Source organism: Miniopterus natalensis, chromosome 12, assembly GCF_054644295.1.
Source record: "Miniopterus natalensis isolate mMinNat1 chromosome 12, mMinNat1.hap1, whole genome shotgun sequence".
Classification (NCBI taxonomy): Eukaryota; Metazoa; Chordata; class Mammalia; order Chiroptera; family Miniopteridae; genus Miniopterus; species Miniopterus natalensis.
Window position 1 is genome coordinate 69,428,032 of NC_142092.1, and position 16,680 is coordinate 69,444,711.

At 60.0% G+C, this 16,680-nt stretch overlaps 1 protein-coding gene across 1 annotated transcript; it reads right to left on the reverse strand.

Annotated features, from left to right (window-relative positions):
- Nucleotides 1-380: 380 nt before the first annotated feature.
- Nucleotides 381-13,687, reverse strand: AGPAT2 (1-acylglycerol-3-phosphate O-acyltransferase 2). Its single transcript, XM_087823241.1, has 6 exons — nt 13,389-13,687; nt 4,737-4,870; nt 4,172-4,347; nt 3,781-3,876; nt 1,843-1,915; nt 381-1,007 (listed from the first exon to the last, which is right to left on the reverse strand). The coding sequence occupies exons 1-6, from the start codon at nt 13,568-13,570 to the stop codon at nt 832-834; spliced, it is 837 nt and encodes a 278-aa protein (XP_087679367.1). The 5' UTR covers nt 13,571-13,687; the 3' UTR covers nt 381-831.
- Nucleotides 13,688-16,680: the final 2,993 nt, after the last annotated feature.

The following is a 16,680-nucleotide window of genomic DNA, read 5'->3' on the forward strand; positions in this document are numbered from 1 at the left end:
TCTTGGTCCCCCCTCCAAAAGGGGCTATAGGGGGCCGTTTCTGGGGAAGTGACACTGGCCAGAGACAGCTTCCTCCTGGTAACAACGTGGCCCCACCCCTAACTGTGCCCAAAGAGCAAATCTTCAGCCCCCTTCCCCAGTGCCTGCCAGACCTCCGGGCACAACGGCTGCCCTCTTTCAGCCCTACCTGTTGGAAGAAATATAGGATGACCATGGTCCCAGCCCCTGAGGGGTTGGGGGATACTGGGGGCTCCCTCTCTGGCCCCCAGGGAGGAGGCACAGGCAGCCTAGAAGACCTCCATGCGCTGCCCAGGCTGAGCCGTCCTGTTTCCCTGAGGCAGCCCTGCCCACCCTCGGAGTGACCACAGCTCACCAGGCACTTCCAAGAGTTCATTTATAAAAAACAACCACGTGCAGTACTGATTCAGTATTCACTCCCCAAGGCCGCAGGGGTATGGACCTGGCTCCTAGAACCCGCCCCTCCCACAGCCTGATGCAGGCCGCGGCTGGGAGTCTGCTCAGGCCCTTTGTTCGGGGCCCCAGGCCTGCTCCTACACCAGATCCTGGAGGCACAGGGTGGATGGGGGGCCCTGCCCCCGGAGTTTGGGGAGGTTCCGGCTAACTGCAGGGACATCAGCAGCCTGGATCCGAGGCCAGTGACAGGAAGGGGCCCCTTGCTTCTGGAGCCCAAATGAAAGTCGTCGAGCCACAGGAGTGGTACACAGTGATGTTTGGCAGCCAAGGCAGGGCTGGGTGGGATCCCTCTGTCCATTCTCTAGCCAGGTCCTACCCCTTGTCCCCCTCTAGGTCCTGCCTGACCGCAGGCCTTGACTACTGGGCTGGCTGGGCACTAGGCCCCGCAGTGGCCCCATTCTCCTGGTGGGTTTTGGACAAGTGGAGGAAGGTGGTCCTCATGGCTTGGTGGCAGGTGTCCATGAGCTTGGGGATGTCATCCACAGTGAGGCCGCTGGTGGGGATGGCATCCAGGACCTCCACCTTGATCGTTCCTGTTGGGGGAAGGGGGCAGGCATCAGTATCCTGGGGGCCCAAGGGCCCTACCCATGCCTGCTGCCCTGACTCTCACGCTGTGGCCTCTCCTCACCCCAGTGCCAGCTGAACTCTCTCCCCCTCCCCCTTGGCCATGACCCACCTTCCCTGCGGAGCCCCCTGGTCTCAGGTGGTTGGTTTTTAGCCGACAATAACTGACACAATCACACATAGCTCCTAAGTGCACACTCAGGGTTTGGACAAGTGTGCCCTCCCCTCTAAGCACCACCCAAGGCACAGGACACCTCTTCCCCCAGAATGTGCCCTCATTCCACTGCCATTGGGGTCCCAAATATGGGTGGAGGGCTTGGCTTCTCCCCCCTGCTGCCCTTCAACCTTGGACCCCACCTTCCTGCCTGGGTACCAGGTGCTGGGTCTGGAAGGAAGGGCAGAGGCCCCGAGCTCTGTCGCCTGTGGGTGTGGGGGTGCCTGGGAGGCTGCTGCCCCTGGGAGTTGGGCCTGGATGCACCCCCTCAGCACAGGAGCCACCCATGTCAAACCCCCTGAGCTGTGTGCACAGCGTGGACCTATGTGTGTGAACTCTGGGACCCGACCCAGCTGCTGGGAGCCTGCCTCAGTTTTCTTACCTAGGAAATGGCCCACTACCATTCCTCTCAGCTCCTGGCCAAGACTCTAGATTCATTCATTCCTTCCTCTCCTTCCTCCCTCCCCCGAATGGTCACTCTGGGGCAAGGGTCTAGCCTAGAGTAACCACCAGCAAGGGGAAATATATTCTGTTAGGGGCCTGGGCACCGCAGTGACAGGCCGAGACAGACCATGTGCACATGGCATTACCTGAGGTAAAGAGCTTCGTCTTGGGGTTGTAGAAGGAAGAGAAGCTGGAATACACGACGGGGAGGATGGGCACCTGTGCACAGGGAGACATGAGCATCCTGAGGATAACCACATTCACCCCCAGACCACCAATCCTGGGCAGCCCTGCCTTACCACCTGCCTGTCTCGCCTTGGGGTTCCCCACAACACCCATGGCTGCCAGACAGGAACCCTGTCCTATCTTAGCCCTTCCACATGCTGAACCCCTGGGCCTGGGGCATCCTTTATGGGTTGGGTGGCCCAGAGTGCCATAAACTCATCCCATACACCTTCACTCAAGCATCACCTCCTCCAGGAAGCCTTCCTAGGTTGGCATGTCCATCTGATTCACATCTGTGTCCCCCACTGGATCCTAAGATTACCTAGGGGGGCAGGGCCCTGTCCAGTGTAGCTGGAGAAAGTTCCTGAGGTCTTCCCACCCACCCTCTCTTCCCAATTTCTCCCCTATCCAGGGAAGGCTGGGGGCAGCAGTAGCCAGGGGAGGGGGCAGGGCCTGCTTGTATTCCTGGAAAACACCAGGGTCAAGTCCAATGATGACTGCAATGTTGGAGACGGTGCTGGGGTTAATCATTAACTCTGTGGTTAAGGAGCCTCTCCCCGGGCACCAGCAGAGGACTGGGGGGCAGGCTGAGAACCCAGGGAGGCTATAGTCTAGCAGGTCCTGGAGGGGAGACGGAGGTAGGTGTGGGGTGGGGGGCAAGGGAGGAGGCAGGAGGAGGGGAGATGACAGGAAATGATGTCCAGTCTCCTGGCTGAGGCTGCTGCTACCCACCACTGCCATCTCCTCTCCCACAACCCCTCCCCCATGCCACCAGCAAAGGGAAGTGACATTAGCCCCAGGCACATGGCAGGGTGCCCTCCACCTCCTGGCTAGAGGGGCCACAGGTCCAGAAGGTGGGAGGGCCTTGCTTGGACAGGGCTGGGATCAGAGCCCAGGCTCCAGCCCCCAGGCGGAGGCTCCGCTACCCGCCTGCCAGCTCCTGCATCCCCAGTGCATTAGCTCAGGCCTTTGGCTAGGCTTACCTGAACTTGCTCAGGACCAGAACTAGGGGGCGCTAGAGGCCACCTGTCACAGGTGGAAGACAGGAGAAAGGCCACCACGCCCGCCTGGACGGACCCCAATGGGGCAGAGTGAGAGCCCTCTCCTGACTCCAACTATGGTTTCCCTACACGAATCCCCCCAGCACAGGGCAGGGGTGGGTCAGGGTGCCCTTCACCCACCAGGAGACCCCGCCCTCTGGATGCTGGAAGCTGTATACACCTCCAGCCTCCCCTGGCATCACCCCCAGACCCAGGTCACCTCTGAGACAAACCGTACCCTTGGAATTCAAGGACCAGAAAAGTAGAAGGTCCCACCCACAGCAGAGCCCAAATCTCATTCCATCCAGGCCCAGCTCCAGCTCTGGCCTGAGCCGGTCCCCCGCCTTAGGTCCTGTTCATCCACGCCCACTGCCCACTCCCGAAATCCACCCCAGCCAGAGATGCTGGGGGCGCGAACGAGCACTCAGCACCGCCTTCCCGCGAGCAAGCTCGGCCACCAGGCCTGCGGCCGCCGCCTCATCTACAAAGCCCAACTCTGTGGGGCCCTCGTCTGGCCAGCTGGGAGCTCCAGGCGCAGGTACAGCGGGCACCAGTGTTGTCCCAGCTGCTCATTGAGCCTGAGCAGGCACAGCCTCAACACTCAAAGTGGGTGACGGGGCCCAAAGGACCCTCCTCAGCAGGTCAGGGCCCGGCTGGAGGGGTCGTGAGGCCCTGCCACCTGCCCAGTAGGAGGTGGTCCCTGAGCACCAGAGGCTCCAGCCTAACCTGGTGGTTACCGTCAGCCCGAAGCCGACCTGGACCAGCTTCCCGGCTCCCCCGACCACCCCAGGAAGGTGAGAAGGTGAGGCCCCTGCACACCTGGGCCTGGACCGCCAGGTAGAAGGCACCTTTCTTGAAAGGCAGCAGATCCCCATTGTCGTTTCGTGTGCCCTCAGGGTAGATCCACACTTTGAGCTGCAGAGGAGAAAGGAGCCAACTGTGAGAAGGGCGTGGGGTGGGGGAAAGCAGAGCCCCAGGGGAGGCCGCGCGCCCTCCCCTCCTGAGCCCATTTCTCAGTGGAGACCACTGTCGCCAACAGTGAGGCCCTGCGCCCCGCTTTTCTGTGCGCAGTTAGCAGACATGCACCGATGATGTGATTTTTATGCCCAAAGGAGGTCGCACTGTGGGGCTGCTCTGACACCCCCCCTTTCCCACCAAGACAGAGCATGAAGGTTCGCGTGCCAAGCGGGTCCCAGGCCCCGGCACTCACGTTGTCCCTGGTCATGCGCTCGCCCACTTCGGCCATCACGGTCATGGCGGTACTGGCGCGCTGCCGGTTGATGAAGAAGACGCCCCCGAGGTACATGATCAAGCCCACGGGCCCCATGAACAGCAGCTCCCGCTTGGCGATCTGCACGCAGCGCTTGGGGAGGATCTCCATGAGGCCTGTCGCCGTGGTCACCAGGGTGGGGGGGAAGGGGACGGTTGGTTCAGAGCCTGGGGCCACTTCCCCAAGGAGGAGGGAGCCGGCCTGTGCCCTGACCACCAACAGGCTTGGGCAGAGTCACGCCTTCCCACTGGCTACCTGAGCAAGTCATTTGGCCTCTGCGTCTGTTTCCTGCCTAAAAAGGGGGTGCTGACAGAGCTCCCAGCTACCGGTGAGTGGAGGGACCAATGAAAAACACAGTCCTGTCGCCCATTACCCAGTTCAAGGCCTGTGGCTGGAGGACAGGTCCCCTGGCCTGTGTCAGCCCCTCACCTGCCAGCTCATCTGGGCCCCCCTCCACCTCCCTGAAGCAGCAGCCTCCCCACCTTCCCGCCAGACCCCAGCCTACCCATCATGTCCAGGATGCTCTGGTGGTTGGAGATGATGACACAGGGGTGGTCCACCCCCAGCTTCTGGCGTCCCTTTACATCAAAGCGAAGGTTGTATGCGTACTTGAAGCACCGGACGAACCAGCTGATGATGCTAAGAGGAGAGACGGTGCCAGTGAGCAGAGGGCCCGCTGGGTTGTCGTGCAGAGATACAGCAGAGACAAGACCCCTACTCACTCTTTTGTGGGCTGGCCATGTGATCCTAACTCGCCTTCCCCTCCAGAGCCTTCAGGTCCTGTCCCTCAAGGAGACCATGAGGGCTGCCCTGCCTCCCACGACAGCAGCCAGACAGAAGGGAGCCAAGCCCCTGGGGGCAGATGCCCAGCAAAGGGGAGGGCGCCTGCTTCCCTGTCTGCATTCCAGGGGCCTGACTGTGCCACCTGGCCCTCAGCCCACACCCCCCTGCTTGCTCAGCCAAATGAGGACCCAGCTGGAAGGGGGGTGGAGGCCGAGAGCCAGAGGGACAGGCTGGGTCTGGTTTTCACCCATGTCAGCCACTGAAGGACCCAACCTGGAAGAGAGGTCCCTGCACCCCTACAGAGGCTGGGCCCCCCACCCACATACTCTAGGGGAGGAGACCCAGTCAGGAAGTGACTGTCCCTTCAAGGTAGCGCCACACCAGGAAGTAAGCATTGGTATCTAGTGGAGACCTGTGCAAGAAGCTAAAGTTGCTTCTGAAACTGAAATGATCGGAGACCCAGCACTGAGGGCATCCACGTGGCCAGGCACACCCAGGCCACACCCCCTCACTCCTCACCCCCAGCCTGCAGAGGAGGGCCAGGTCTCCTTTTCACAGAGGAAGACGCAGGCCTGGGAAAGTCAAAGGACTCGCCCACAGTCACAGGGAAAGAAAGCTGTGGAGTCAGGATGCACATGGGCCTGGGACTCCTGACTTGGAAGCCCATGGCCCCTCCAGGCCCCGTCCTGCAGGAGGCTGCCCTGGGACACCCGGGAACTTGAGGGGGCTCGTCTGAGCAATACTCGATGGATGCCGTGAATGGGTATATGCAGGGGGCACCTGTGTTCTCTGCGCTCTAACTGCCCATAGGAACTGTGTCTGCAGGTGGCTGGCTGGTTGCAAAGAACGCAGGGAGGAAGGGCGGCCTCAGCCCCCTGCTCTGCAGGGCCGCTTTGCTCGTACCTGGGACAGGACAGGTGTCCTTTAGGGGCCAGCCCTCGGTGTGACAGAGCCAAGGCATCAGCTCACTGCTCTGTGGCTCCCTGCAGGGTCCCCGGGTCCTTCCCATCCCCTATGGATGGCAGGGTGCTAGGAATATGCCACCCATTGACCCAAGGGTTCCTGTCCCATTCTCCCAGATTATTCCTGTGACCATGCCCCCCCAGCCCCCAGGTCAGCCGCCCTGAGGGTAGGAGGGATTTTCCACTCTCTGCAGGAGGTTATTGAGAGCTGGCTCTTACACAGCAGGGCCCTTTGCCCCAAAGCCAGGCTCGGGTTTTAATTGTAGTAAAACACATCTAACATTGACCGTCTCCACCATGTCTAAGTGCACAGCTCAGTGGCATTAGGTACATTCACATTGCAGCCACCACCATCACCTCCAGGACTTTCCATCTTCCCAAACTGACACTCTGTCCCCATTAAACACTCAATCCCCACCCCTACCCCAGCCCTGGCAACCACCATCTACTTTCTGTCTCCGGATTTGACTCCTCTGGGGACCTCATCAGAGCGGGGCGAACAGGATTTGTCCTTCTGTGTCTGACAGACAGACTCTTAACTAGCTGTACCTCTCACAGAACCTAACTCCCGTGGGGAGAGCAAGCAATTCTCATTGCCTGATGTTGCAGATGGGGCAACTAAGTCTCAGGAAGGCACAGTGGTCGGCCCTGGGCTGCTCTGGGTTAGATCAGCCAGGGTCTTTCTCCTCGGGGCCACCAGCCTCAGCCGGCTCGGGCCGGACCTGCCCATTTGTCCCCCCCGATCAGGGGCTGGGCCAGGCTGCAGGCCCTGTATAGTCGCTGGGAGAACTGCCTGGCTTGTTCACCTCTGGAGCCTGTTTTCTCACTTGCAAAAGGCAGTTTCTCGGGTCCCTGTGAGGACTGAAGGGAACAAGGACAGAACACGACGAGCAGGCAATTTACAAAAAGAAAAAATGCAAATGTCCAACAAACATGGAAAGAGTCCTACCTCACTCACAAGTGAACAAATGCCAATCAAAACAAGGGTGCCTTTCTTCACCCTCCAGATCGGCGCAGATAAACAGCTGTAACAGGAGGCATTAGGAAATGGCCTCCAGGGATGCTGGCAGAAGCAGGAGTCAGCCACAGATGCCCATGGAGAGCAGGTTGGCAGCATCCTGTAAATGCCCTGAAGTCATTCCTTTGGCCCAGCCGCGTGGCTCAGTGAACCAGGAGATCGCGGTTCGATTCCAGGTCTGGGCACATGCCCGGGTTGTGGGCTCGATCCCTAGCAGGGGGCATGCAGGAGGCAGCCGATCAATGACTCTCAAATCAATAATAAATAGTCCCTTTGCTCGGAGGAAGGTTGTCATGGGCGGGCAGGGACATCCAAGTGTGATCTGAATTAGGAAAATCTGGAGACACCTGTCCCAGGAGGGAGAGGTGGGATAAACTAGGGTCCACTTCACAGCCTGCTGCAGCAGGAAAGTGACAGCACAGAGCTGCGTTTATTTACGGGGGGGGGGGGGGCCTGCCTTCTGCTTCTATGGCTCCTGATGGCAATTAGGACCGCCTGCTCTCCCTTCCAGCTGCACAGGGAAACCCTCAGGCCAAGCGGGGATCGGACAGTGGTGCCCCTGCTAGTGGGATTTGCCGGCTGCCTTTTTGATTTTAAACTTGTATAATATAGTGGTACCTCGGTTTCCAAATGTGACCCGTTCCGGAAGACCGTTCGAGTTCTGAAACGTTGGAAAACCGAGGGATCCACAGCCGACAGCCGGGCCGCAGGACCTTGCGCTCAGCGGAAGCCACGTGGCATGTTCGGCTTCCGAGGCGAGTTCGAGAACCGAAGCGCTTACTCCCGGGTTTAGGGTGTTCATGACCCGAAATGTTCGCCAACGGACATTTGAAAACCGAGGCACCACTGTACACTTAACGTAAGATTTTGTTCACCAGTTTTCAGGATCCAGTTCGACGACATTCGGTACATTCGTGTTGTGCTGCAGCCAGCCCACCATCCTCTCCATGGCTTTCTCTGTTTTCCTTTTGTATTTCTTTTCACGTCTAATTTAAGTTTTGAACTAGGAAAGGTACTTGTTTATCAACCTCCATCGGCAAGGGCAGAGCAGGGTCCTCTCGCCTGTTCCCCGCCTCTCCGCCCCAGCCAGGGCCAGAAGGTGCTGCCAGGACCAAAGGCTCAGGAGGGACACAGACAGTGGGGCTGCCCCAGGGGCTGCAGGAGATGGGGCTCCCACAGCAGCATGCTCCTGACACTTCTACAAATAATTACACTCTCACAAACTAAAAACCACCACGGGGTGACTGCAGTGAGCTTTGAAAGCAAGGTGCATCCTGGGAGTGGGAAAGGCCACAGGTGTCCTTGGGACAAGCCATTCTCCACAGGCCACATACAGGGGGGGGCCCATGTCTCCTTCTCCCAATGTCCCATCCGTTTTCAAGGTTTTCTGTAAATGTGGTGGGGAAGTATGTATTATCATTTTAATAGTGTTTCCTCGAAGACAGGAAGCAAACTGAGCTCTGCAGAGGCCCCTGCTATCAGCAGACATTTTCGAGTGCCCACCATGTGCCACCAGGCACTGGACACCAGGCAGAGAAAGCCAGGTGGCAGGATCAGCCCCTATGGCTGACATCTGCTGAACACCTACTGTGCACTAAGAGCTCCACAAGAACCATCATTTTGCTGACAATAACCCCACAAGGTCCATACATTCATTATACCCACCCTGCAGATGAGGAAGTTAAGACTCAGCAGAGTTAAGTGACTTGACCAAGGTCACACAGCAGGGAAGCCAGGAGGGGCCAGAACCTACCTCTTAACCTGGGAGTGGGGTAGAGGCTCAGGAATTGCAAGGGTTCAGAAGTGCAAGACTCCAGAAACTCCTTCTGAGCCCCCTGGGGCTCTATTACCTCTACTCAACCTGTCAGCAAAGCTGGCAAAGCGGGAAGTGGCGGTCTCTCTCCTAGCTGGAACCTCAAAGCAACTGTCATCTCCAGGCTATCCCAGCCCAGCCCAGGTCTTTTCCTGAGTTGCAGCCCTCCATTGCCCCAAAGCTTGGGGCAGGTGTCAGCAGTGCTGGCCCTGGACATGGTCACACAGCTCTGGTGGCTGTCCCACATTCTTCAGCCCCCAACTTAACAACACTGTGTCCCTAGGGGAGGCCACTGAAGGGGTGAAGCCAAGGTAGCCTGAAGCCCAAGTGTCCAGAGGATAGGTTGGGTGCCCAGCACAGTGTTCTAGAAGCACTGCTGATGGCTTCCTGAAGGGTGACTGGAGTGAGCTTTCTAGGCAAGGCGGTGGCCCCCCAGAGAAGGCCCTTTCCTACTGCCTGCAGGAGTAGCCAGCTCCTCGAACAGAGGGGACATTCTGGCCCTTCTTGGGTCTTTTTCAGGAGTCTACCACTGAACCTCTGACAGGTGCTGTGAACAGCACAGACTCTTCAAGGGCCCATGGGAGCTCAGGTTGGGATCCCAGCAGCCAACCTTCTTGGACCATCTGTGCTCAGCCCAAGGACACCTGGGCCCCTCTCAAGCTCTAGGTCAGACGCATATTTGGATCCTGACTCCCTTCTCACCAGCTGTGACCTTAGGGAATGCACTTGAACTCTCTAAACTTCCACTTGCCAGTGAAATGGGAAGTGTGTAGAGGGACTGAGCTCCATGAAACCTGTGGGCACCCTGGGAGCTTCCATAAACAGCGCTGTGATGACAATGACATGGGCAGGAAAGAATCCAAAGTAAATGAAAGTAGATCCCTCCCCTCGGCCAGCCCACTCCTCCCCTAGGTGGCCCCAGCTCCAGGTAGCTGGGACTGCAGTTCAAGGCCAGGCTACCTGCTAACCTTTGCCCGTAGCCCCTGGATTTGGGATGGGTGGCCCCAGGAGATCTGGGCAGCTATTCTGGCCAAGGTATGCCAGCCCTCAGCCAGACCCCAGAGCCAAGGATGTGGCGGCACTAACTGGGGGGCAGCCCTCCCAAGGAGGGCAGCACAGAGAGCCCCAGATCTGCTCAGGGAATGGGGAGGCCCCAGCGAAGCCACTTAGCAGAGTTGGCTAAGAGACTGGCCATTCTGGGTTCAAACCTGGACCAGCATTGACAAATCGCCCGGCCTGTGTGGCCCATTCTCCCCTCCTCCATGTTTTGCGTGGCCATGGCCTACACAGACCGAATGCTTCACTGCTCCGCCTCTCTTGCAGCTAAGAGCCATGCTGCCTAGGTCCTGGCCACAGGATGGATGCAGAAGCATGTGGTCCAATCCCTAGAGGTCCTGCCACAATGGTGGCCTGCTGGACCCTGAGAATAGTGGGGCCACAGGACAGAGGAGCTGGAAGCTTTCTGTGGACTCAGGCCACCCAGCTGGGGTCTACTATGATGCATGAAAAAGTCAACTCTGGTTAAGCAGGTGTTATTAGGGTTTCCTGATCCTGTAGCAGAACCCAGTCCTAACACAAACAGCTTCCCTGGACTTGACTTTCTTCTTCTGTCCAATGGGTGCGATAAGGACATCTGTCTCCCAGGGCAAGGAAAGCAGCGCGGCACGCAGGGCACCACCAGCCCAAGGGGGTCCTTGGTCTCAGCCCCCCAAGCCCAGTCAGAACAGTGTCAGCCTCTGCTCTTCTGTTTCCATCACTGTTGCCTGTATACTCAGAACTCAACTCTAAACAGCAAAGGCCCCCTTGGGTGCCCACCCAGAGGCTCACAGAAAGGAGCCATTGCTCAGAGGAAAGATGGAAAGTAGGGGAGGGGCAGAGCAGGGACGCCGTCCCCCACCCCCTCATTGCTCAGGGCTTCGCCAAAGCCTGGTCTCCAGCCTCACAGTGCTGCCCCCAGCCCCTAGTGCTGGAAGGGCACGGAGGAAGAAGGGAAAGCATGCCTTCTGGAGTCACTCTTGGTGAGTCTGCATCCTGGTTCTGCCATGTCCTAGCTCTGGGACCCGGACAACAACCCCCTCCTACCTCCCGGAGGCCTTATTTTCAAGTTGCTTCATCTGCCAAACGGAACATACAATAATCTACCCCCAAGGCTGAGGCATCTGTGGCACACAGTGGGAGCTCAGGAGATGGAAGTGGAGGCTGGCATGGAGCACAGCAGGGAGAGGCCTTCCAAAGTCAGGGCGGGACTGGAGAGAGCCAGGCACCCAGGGTGCTCAGGGGTCCCAGGACAAACTGGGCAGACCTGGCCTGTCTGGCCCCAGGAGGGGCCAAATGCGGGGGTAGGGAGCCTGTTGCTCAGCCCCTCCCACACCTCCACCGCCATCCTCCCAAGCCCTGAACCAGACGCCTACAGCAACAGCACGTCCCCATTGTCTGCATTTCTCAGCCTCTAGAGCCACATCCCTCCCAAGCACATTCACAATCACCGCCCCCCCCAGCCATCACTGAGGAGTCATCACTGTGAGCCACCCCTGTGGGGTCCCACCTTCTCCCTGGTGAAAACAGCACCTGCTCTTATGTCCCGGAGTGGCCCCTTTGCAGAGCCTGAGTCTGAGGGCGACCCTGGAGATGGAGGGGGCAGGGAGCTCCCACCAACCACCATCAGCCCCTCTAGGGTCCCAAGGAAGACACCCTAGTTGAACAGAATCTCGGGTGAGGCTAGGGGCTCAAGCCAGGCCCTGGGCTAAAAAGAACACACCCAGGCCAGCAGAGGCCAAGGCCCCGCAGGGTGGCGCTGGAAGGCCAGCCTGCCAGGCCCAACCGCTGCGTCAGAAACTTCTGACTTGACCCCAGGGAAGCAGTTTTGAAGTCCAGGCTGCTCCTGAAAGAGCCAGTGGAGCCTCTGAAAAGAAGGAAGCCGCTTATAAAGAGGCCACCTGATAACACAGAGTGGGGGAGGGGAAGGGTCACCTCCAGGATCTGCTGTCACTCTTGCTGGAAACCAGTTCTGGGCCCAGCTCCCTGCCTATACCTCAGGGCCCCCTGGTGCCTCACAACCAGACATGCCAGCCCCTGGCCTGGCTCTGGGCATCACCCTGAACCCAGCACCACTCCTCCTGCACCTCCAGGCCCAGCCCCAGCAGGTCCAGGATGGAGACTGAGGCTGGGAACCTGCTCCCTGCAAGGTCCCGGGCCCTTAATCTCAGGCCAGGCCAGCAAAGTTGCATATAGCCTAGGGCACTCCTGCCCTGGGGTGGGAGGTCCAACTGGGAGGAACTACAGTTTTCTGGAAACAGGCCCTGCCCTGTCCTGCCCGCCCCAGAGGACACTCCGCTTGGAAGAATGCTGGTGGAAGGGCCTCACCTGGGCCTAGCTCCCGGGGACACTCCCTAGGACACTGCCTGGGCCATTCTGAGTGAGAGAGGGGCACAGTCTTACTGAGCACCCACCAGGCCCTCCACTCAGAGCCATCTCAGTGCTAAGGGAAGTCACTAATCCCTGTAGACAGGGCCTGGGGATCCATGCAGTGAGGACCAGTCCTGGCAGCAGCAGCCTACCCCAGGCAAGGGCAGAGATGGCAGAAAGCCAGGAACCCTCACCCACTTCCCAATAACGACTGGGTGGTGGGGGGCTCGGGCCAATGTCCCCATATAAGGTCACAGCCAAGAGGTTATTGCAAAACCCACAAAGAAATGTTTAACAACAGCTATGCCCAACATCAGAAATAGAGTGAAAGGGCGAGGAGCCCCCTCTCTGGCAACCCCCCCCCCCAGCCTCTGACCCAGAGAGGCCATCAACTCTTCTAGTCAGCCCAGCCTGAGTCCCCACTCCACACCCTATCCCTCACCCCCCAGCACCAAGCTCCTGGGGCCTGGGAGGCCTCCAGAGGAAAGTTCCAGCCACCATGCCCGTCCTTCACCTGGACTGAAGCTGGACCCCAAGGCCAACCCTCGCTCTCCCTATTGCGGGGCCTCTCACCTTTCTGAGCACAGGAAGGAAATGGAAGGAAGAACCTGCCAGGGAGCCTGGGCCCAGGTGCCGGGCAGGCAGGAGGGAGGGGAGAGGAGAGGGCCGCTCAGCGCCCCAGAGCTCCCAGTCCAGGCGGGGGCGGTGTTGCGCCGTCCGGGCCTCGGTTTCCCCGCGGGGAGGCGGGATTGAGCCTCTCCCGGCGCGGCCCAGGCCCCTTCCGCTCGGAAAGCGGCCGAGCCACCCTCCGCGCAGGACCCCGCACGAAGCACGCCCCCGGCGGGGCGCAGGGACGCGGCGGCGCCGGAGGCCGAGACCTGCTGGAATCCGTCCGTGCCGGCTCCCCGCCGTGGCCTTCCGGCAAGGGCGCGGGGACATTGTGACGCCGGTCCCCGGGGAGCCCTGTCCCTCCCCGTCCGCCTCCCCAGCCGCGTTCTCCCCTCGCGCGCCCGCCCGAGAGCCCGGGAGAGGCGCGGGCGGGGCAGGAAGGAGGGAAAGGAGAGAAGAAAGTTGGGGAAGCGGAAGCAGGCGGCGGCCGCGGCTCCCCCGAACCCCCCCTTCCCCCCCCGCACCTCGCCCCGGCCCGGCGCTTCCTCCCCAGCCCGGCCCCCTTGCCTCATGTTCTCCACGGTCCGGCCCCCGTGGCGCAGCAGGCAGACCACGGCGGCCACGATGGAGACGGAGAAGCAGAGCGCGCAGTACAGGCTGATCTTGGCGTAGAACTTGGCCGTGCGGCTCAGCTGCACGAGCAGCAGCAGCAGCAGCAGCGCCGCCGTCAGCCAGGGCCAGAGCTCCATGGCCGGGTCCGCGCTCGGCGCCCTCGGAGCCCCGACGGCGCTGGCCTCGGGCTCCCAGCCTGAGCTCCGGCCGCGGGCGCAGAACCGACCTACCGGGCTGGCGGCGGCTCGCCCTCGTCCCCGCCCCGCCCGCGCCCCTTATTGCGAGGACCGAGGGGCGGGGCGGCCCGGGGTGGAGAGTGCGTGCGCCAGGGAAGCGGCTAGGTGCGGCGCGCCCTGCGACTCCCACCGCCCGGGCGCTGGGCTCTGGCGCCGCCCCCTGCCCGGGCCCCAGCCCTCTGCACGCGGTGCCATCTGCCCCGCCCGGCCCCGCCCCAGGCACTCCCCCTTCCCCCGCCGGGTCACCTAGCCTCTGGCGCCGCGCTTCCCTCCCGGCCCTCGCATCTCGGCGGCCGGGTTGCTGGTACTCTGGCACCAGTCCCCCACAATCTGGGCCTCCTCGCTGCCTCGTGTTCCCCACCGTCCGGCCCCTCCCCCCGGCACCGTTTCCCCCGAGCCCAGACCACAGCTCCAAAGACGGCCCAAGGAGGCGGCCGCCCGTGCCAGCGGGGCCGCCGCACAAATGGACCCTTGAGCCGCACTGAGTAACCAGCGGCCGCCTGGACTGGCAGCCTGTCCCTTCGGGTCCTCTCGGGCAATTTCAAGGATACGCAGCTGGCCTTTGGGAGACCTCGCCCTGAGGGTCCTGGTGGGCGCACCGGATTTAGGGGGGTGGGGGAGAAGCAACAGGAATGGGGCGAGTTTCTGGGCGGAGCTGAGGGTGTTGGCAGTGGGTGCCAGGAGCAGTGCCGCCGGGCTGCTCCTGGTGCGGGGCCAGTGGCAGATATCAGGCGACTGTGTTCACATCAGCTCAGGCGATCTGCCAGCTTGGCATGACAACGGTGCAGTTAGTGCTGGCCCTGGGGGTGGGGGCTGCCAGGGTGCTCGAGATCCCCGTGGGGACAGCCATCAGGTCTGAGAGAGCAGATTTGAGTTTGTGAAACCAAGTTTCCTTTCTGCCCAGGTTCTCTCCACCTGGTGGCTGGAGTCCTGCGTTTGCTGCAGTTTGAGGAGTGACCACCTGCGCCTGCAGCTCCTGAGGGCCTTAGGACTATTATTGGCATGTTCCTTTTTTCAAATGCACGGTGACCTGTTACTGAAATGAGTCACTGATTACCCCCCCTCCCCCCATACACACACAGACTGTTTCCTCTGACGAATACAAACACTTGGCTCCTGAGATGAGTGGGGACCTCTGGCCCTGGGAGGTCAGGTGGCGCTTTCCTGCTGGGCTGGTGGTAGCTGGTTCACAGGTGTTCGCTGTTCACAAATGTGGAGCAGGGCTCACAGGTGTTCGCTGTTCACAAATGTGAAGCAGGGCGCTGGGCCTTTTCACTGCACTTGCGGGCACTTTGCAATAAAACCGCTCCCAGCATTCTCTGGTTCAGTCTCTGCCATCCGTCTGGCCATTATTTTGTATCAGTGTAAAGGGGCCGCTTGTCCCTCTTCCCCCCCCCCCCAGATGACAGTGAGATTGGAGAGATGCTGGTGGGTGCAGGTGGATGCCCTACAGCCAGTGGTTCTGCAGGGAGCTGGGCAGGGACATGGGTGTAGGCTGGGCCAGGGCAGGCTTCTTGGAGGAGGGGTAGCAGCATCTTAGGCTGGAGGCCCTGAGGGTCAGTACGGGATGAATGGAATCCAGTCCTCACCAACCCCAGGGCAGAAAGGGCTGCATTACCCAATGGCTTCCTGCTGGTCCCCTAGCTCCCAGCCTACCACCCTTCCCAAGGAGCCCACCCATCACTCACATCCCTTCCTTTGCCCCCCTCACACTCTTCCTAACACTCCTAGGACCTAGTTGCACATTTCTGTTTGTGGGTTTGCTGTCCCCCCTCCACTGGAATGGCCAATCATTGGGACTTTTCTGTTCACTAGTGTATGACCAGCACTGAGAACACTTAATGCCTGGCACATAGTAGGTGCTCAACAAATACTCCTCCAGAGCAAATGCAACCCCATATTATAGGTGGGAAACTGGGGCTGCCAGAATTGACAATCACACAGACAGAAAGTGACAGGGGAGGCAGCTGAACCCATCGCTGTGTCCCACACCCACTGCCCTAGGAAGACAGCCTGGCACTGGGCAAGCTGCCCTATCCTGCTCCCTAGGTGGTGGTTCTAGACACGCTGTTGCATCCTTGGATAGAGGAGAGGCTGTTACCCAATTCCACCTCCTTCCCCAGTTCCGCCCTCCCCTTGGGGAAGTGTTGAAAGAAACGTTCACTTTTCCTCTAACAAGAAGGGGGAGGCCTGGGAGAGGCCAGAGGAGGGGGCATCAGATGTCATGGGTCTGAAACAAATATCCAATATTTTACTGTGATGTTCTATTTGGAAAGCTAACAAAAACTCCTTGTTTCTAGAAGGTGAAACCCAGAGAATCTTCTGGGTTAGTGGAGATGCTGAGCAAAGAGGTTTTCTCTAAAAGCAGTGATTCTCAGCTGAGCAGGGACTGGCCTGGGCTCTACTCAGTTTCCTCCCAAGATTCTGTTGGAAGGAGGGTAGCGCTGCCTCAATGGGCAGGGAGCATATCGCCCTGCCTGACCCTCTCAGGGCTCCCTGAGTCCCCACAACTACCCAGGGAAGCTGCTGGGTGGGTTCGAGGCTGAGTCAGCCCCATCCCCTGCGGGACAACAGCTGAGAGCACTCCTGGGCATTTGCTGGGACCCAGCCAGACAGCACATGGCATCAGGTGACACAATCAAGGCTGGGCTAGCACCACCTCCTGAAGCCCTTGGGAGCCCTCAGCAAGGAGAGGGGACGCCACTGGGTACAAGGGGCACTCTGACTCTGGCGCACAGATTGGCCAGAGGCTGACCAGGCCACGCGTCTGTCCACCATGGCCTTCTTCTGCTGGGGGCCAGGGTAGGGCCCTGTGGCATTTGTTTCTCTTGGGTTGGTTGGTGTCTGGCGGAAGGGGCTGAGGCTCTCCATTCCTAGAAGCAATGTGTGACCCTCCCCACCTGCCACGTAGCATTAGGGGCAGGGGCGGGGTGCCCAGCCTTTGAAGTCCCATGATCTGCTTCAGTCTCCAGGTTACCTAACCACACCTGAGCCTCAGTTTCCTTATTGGC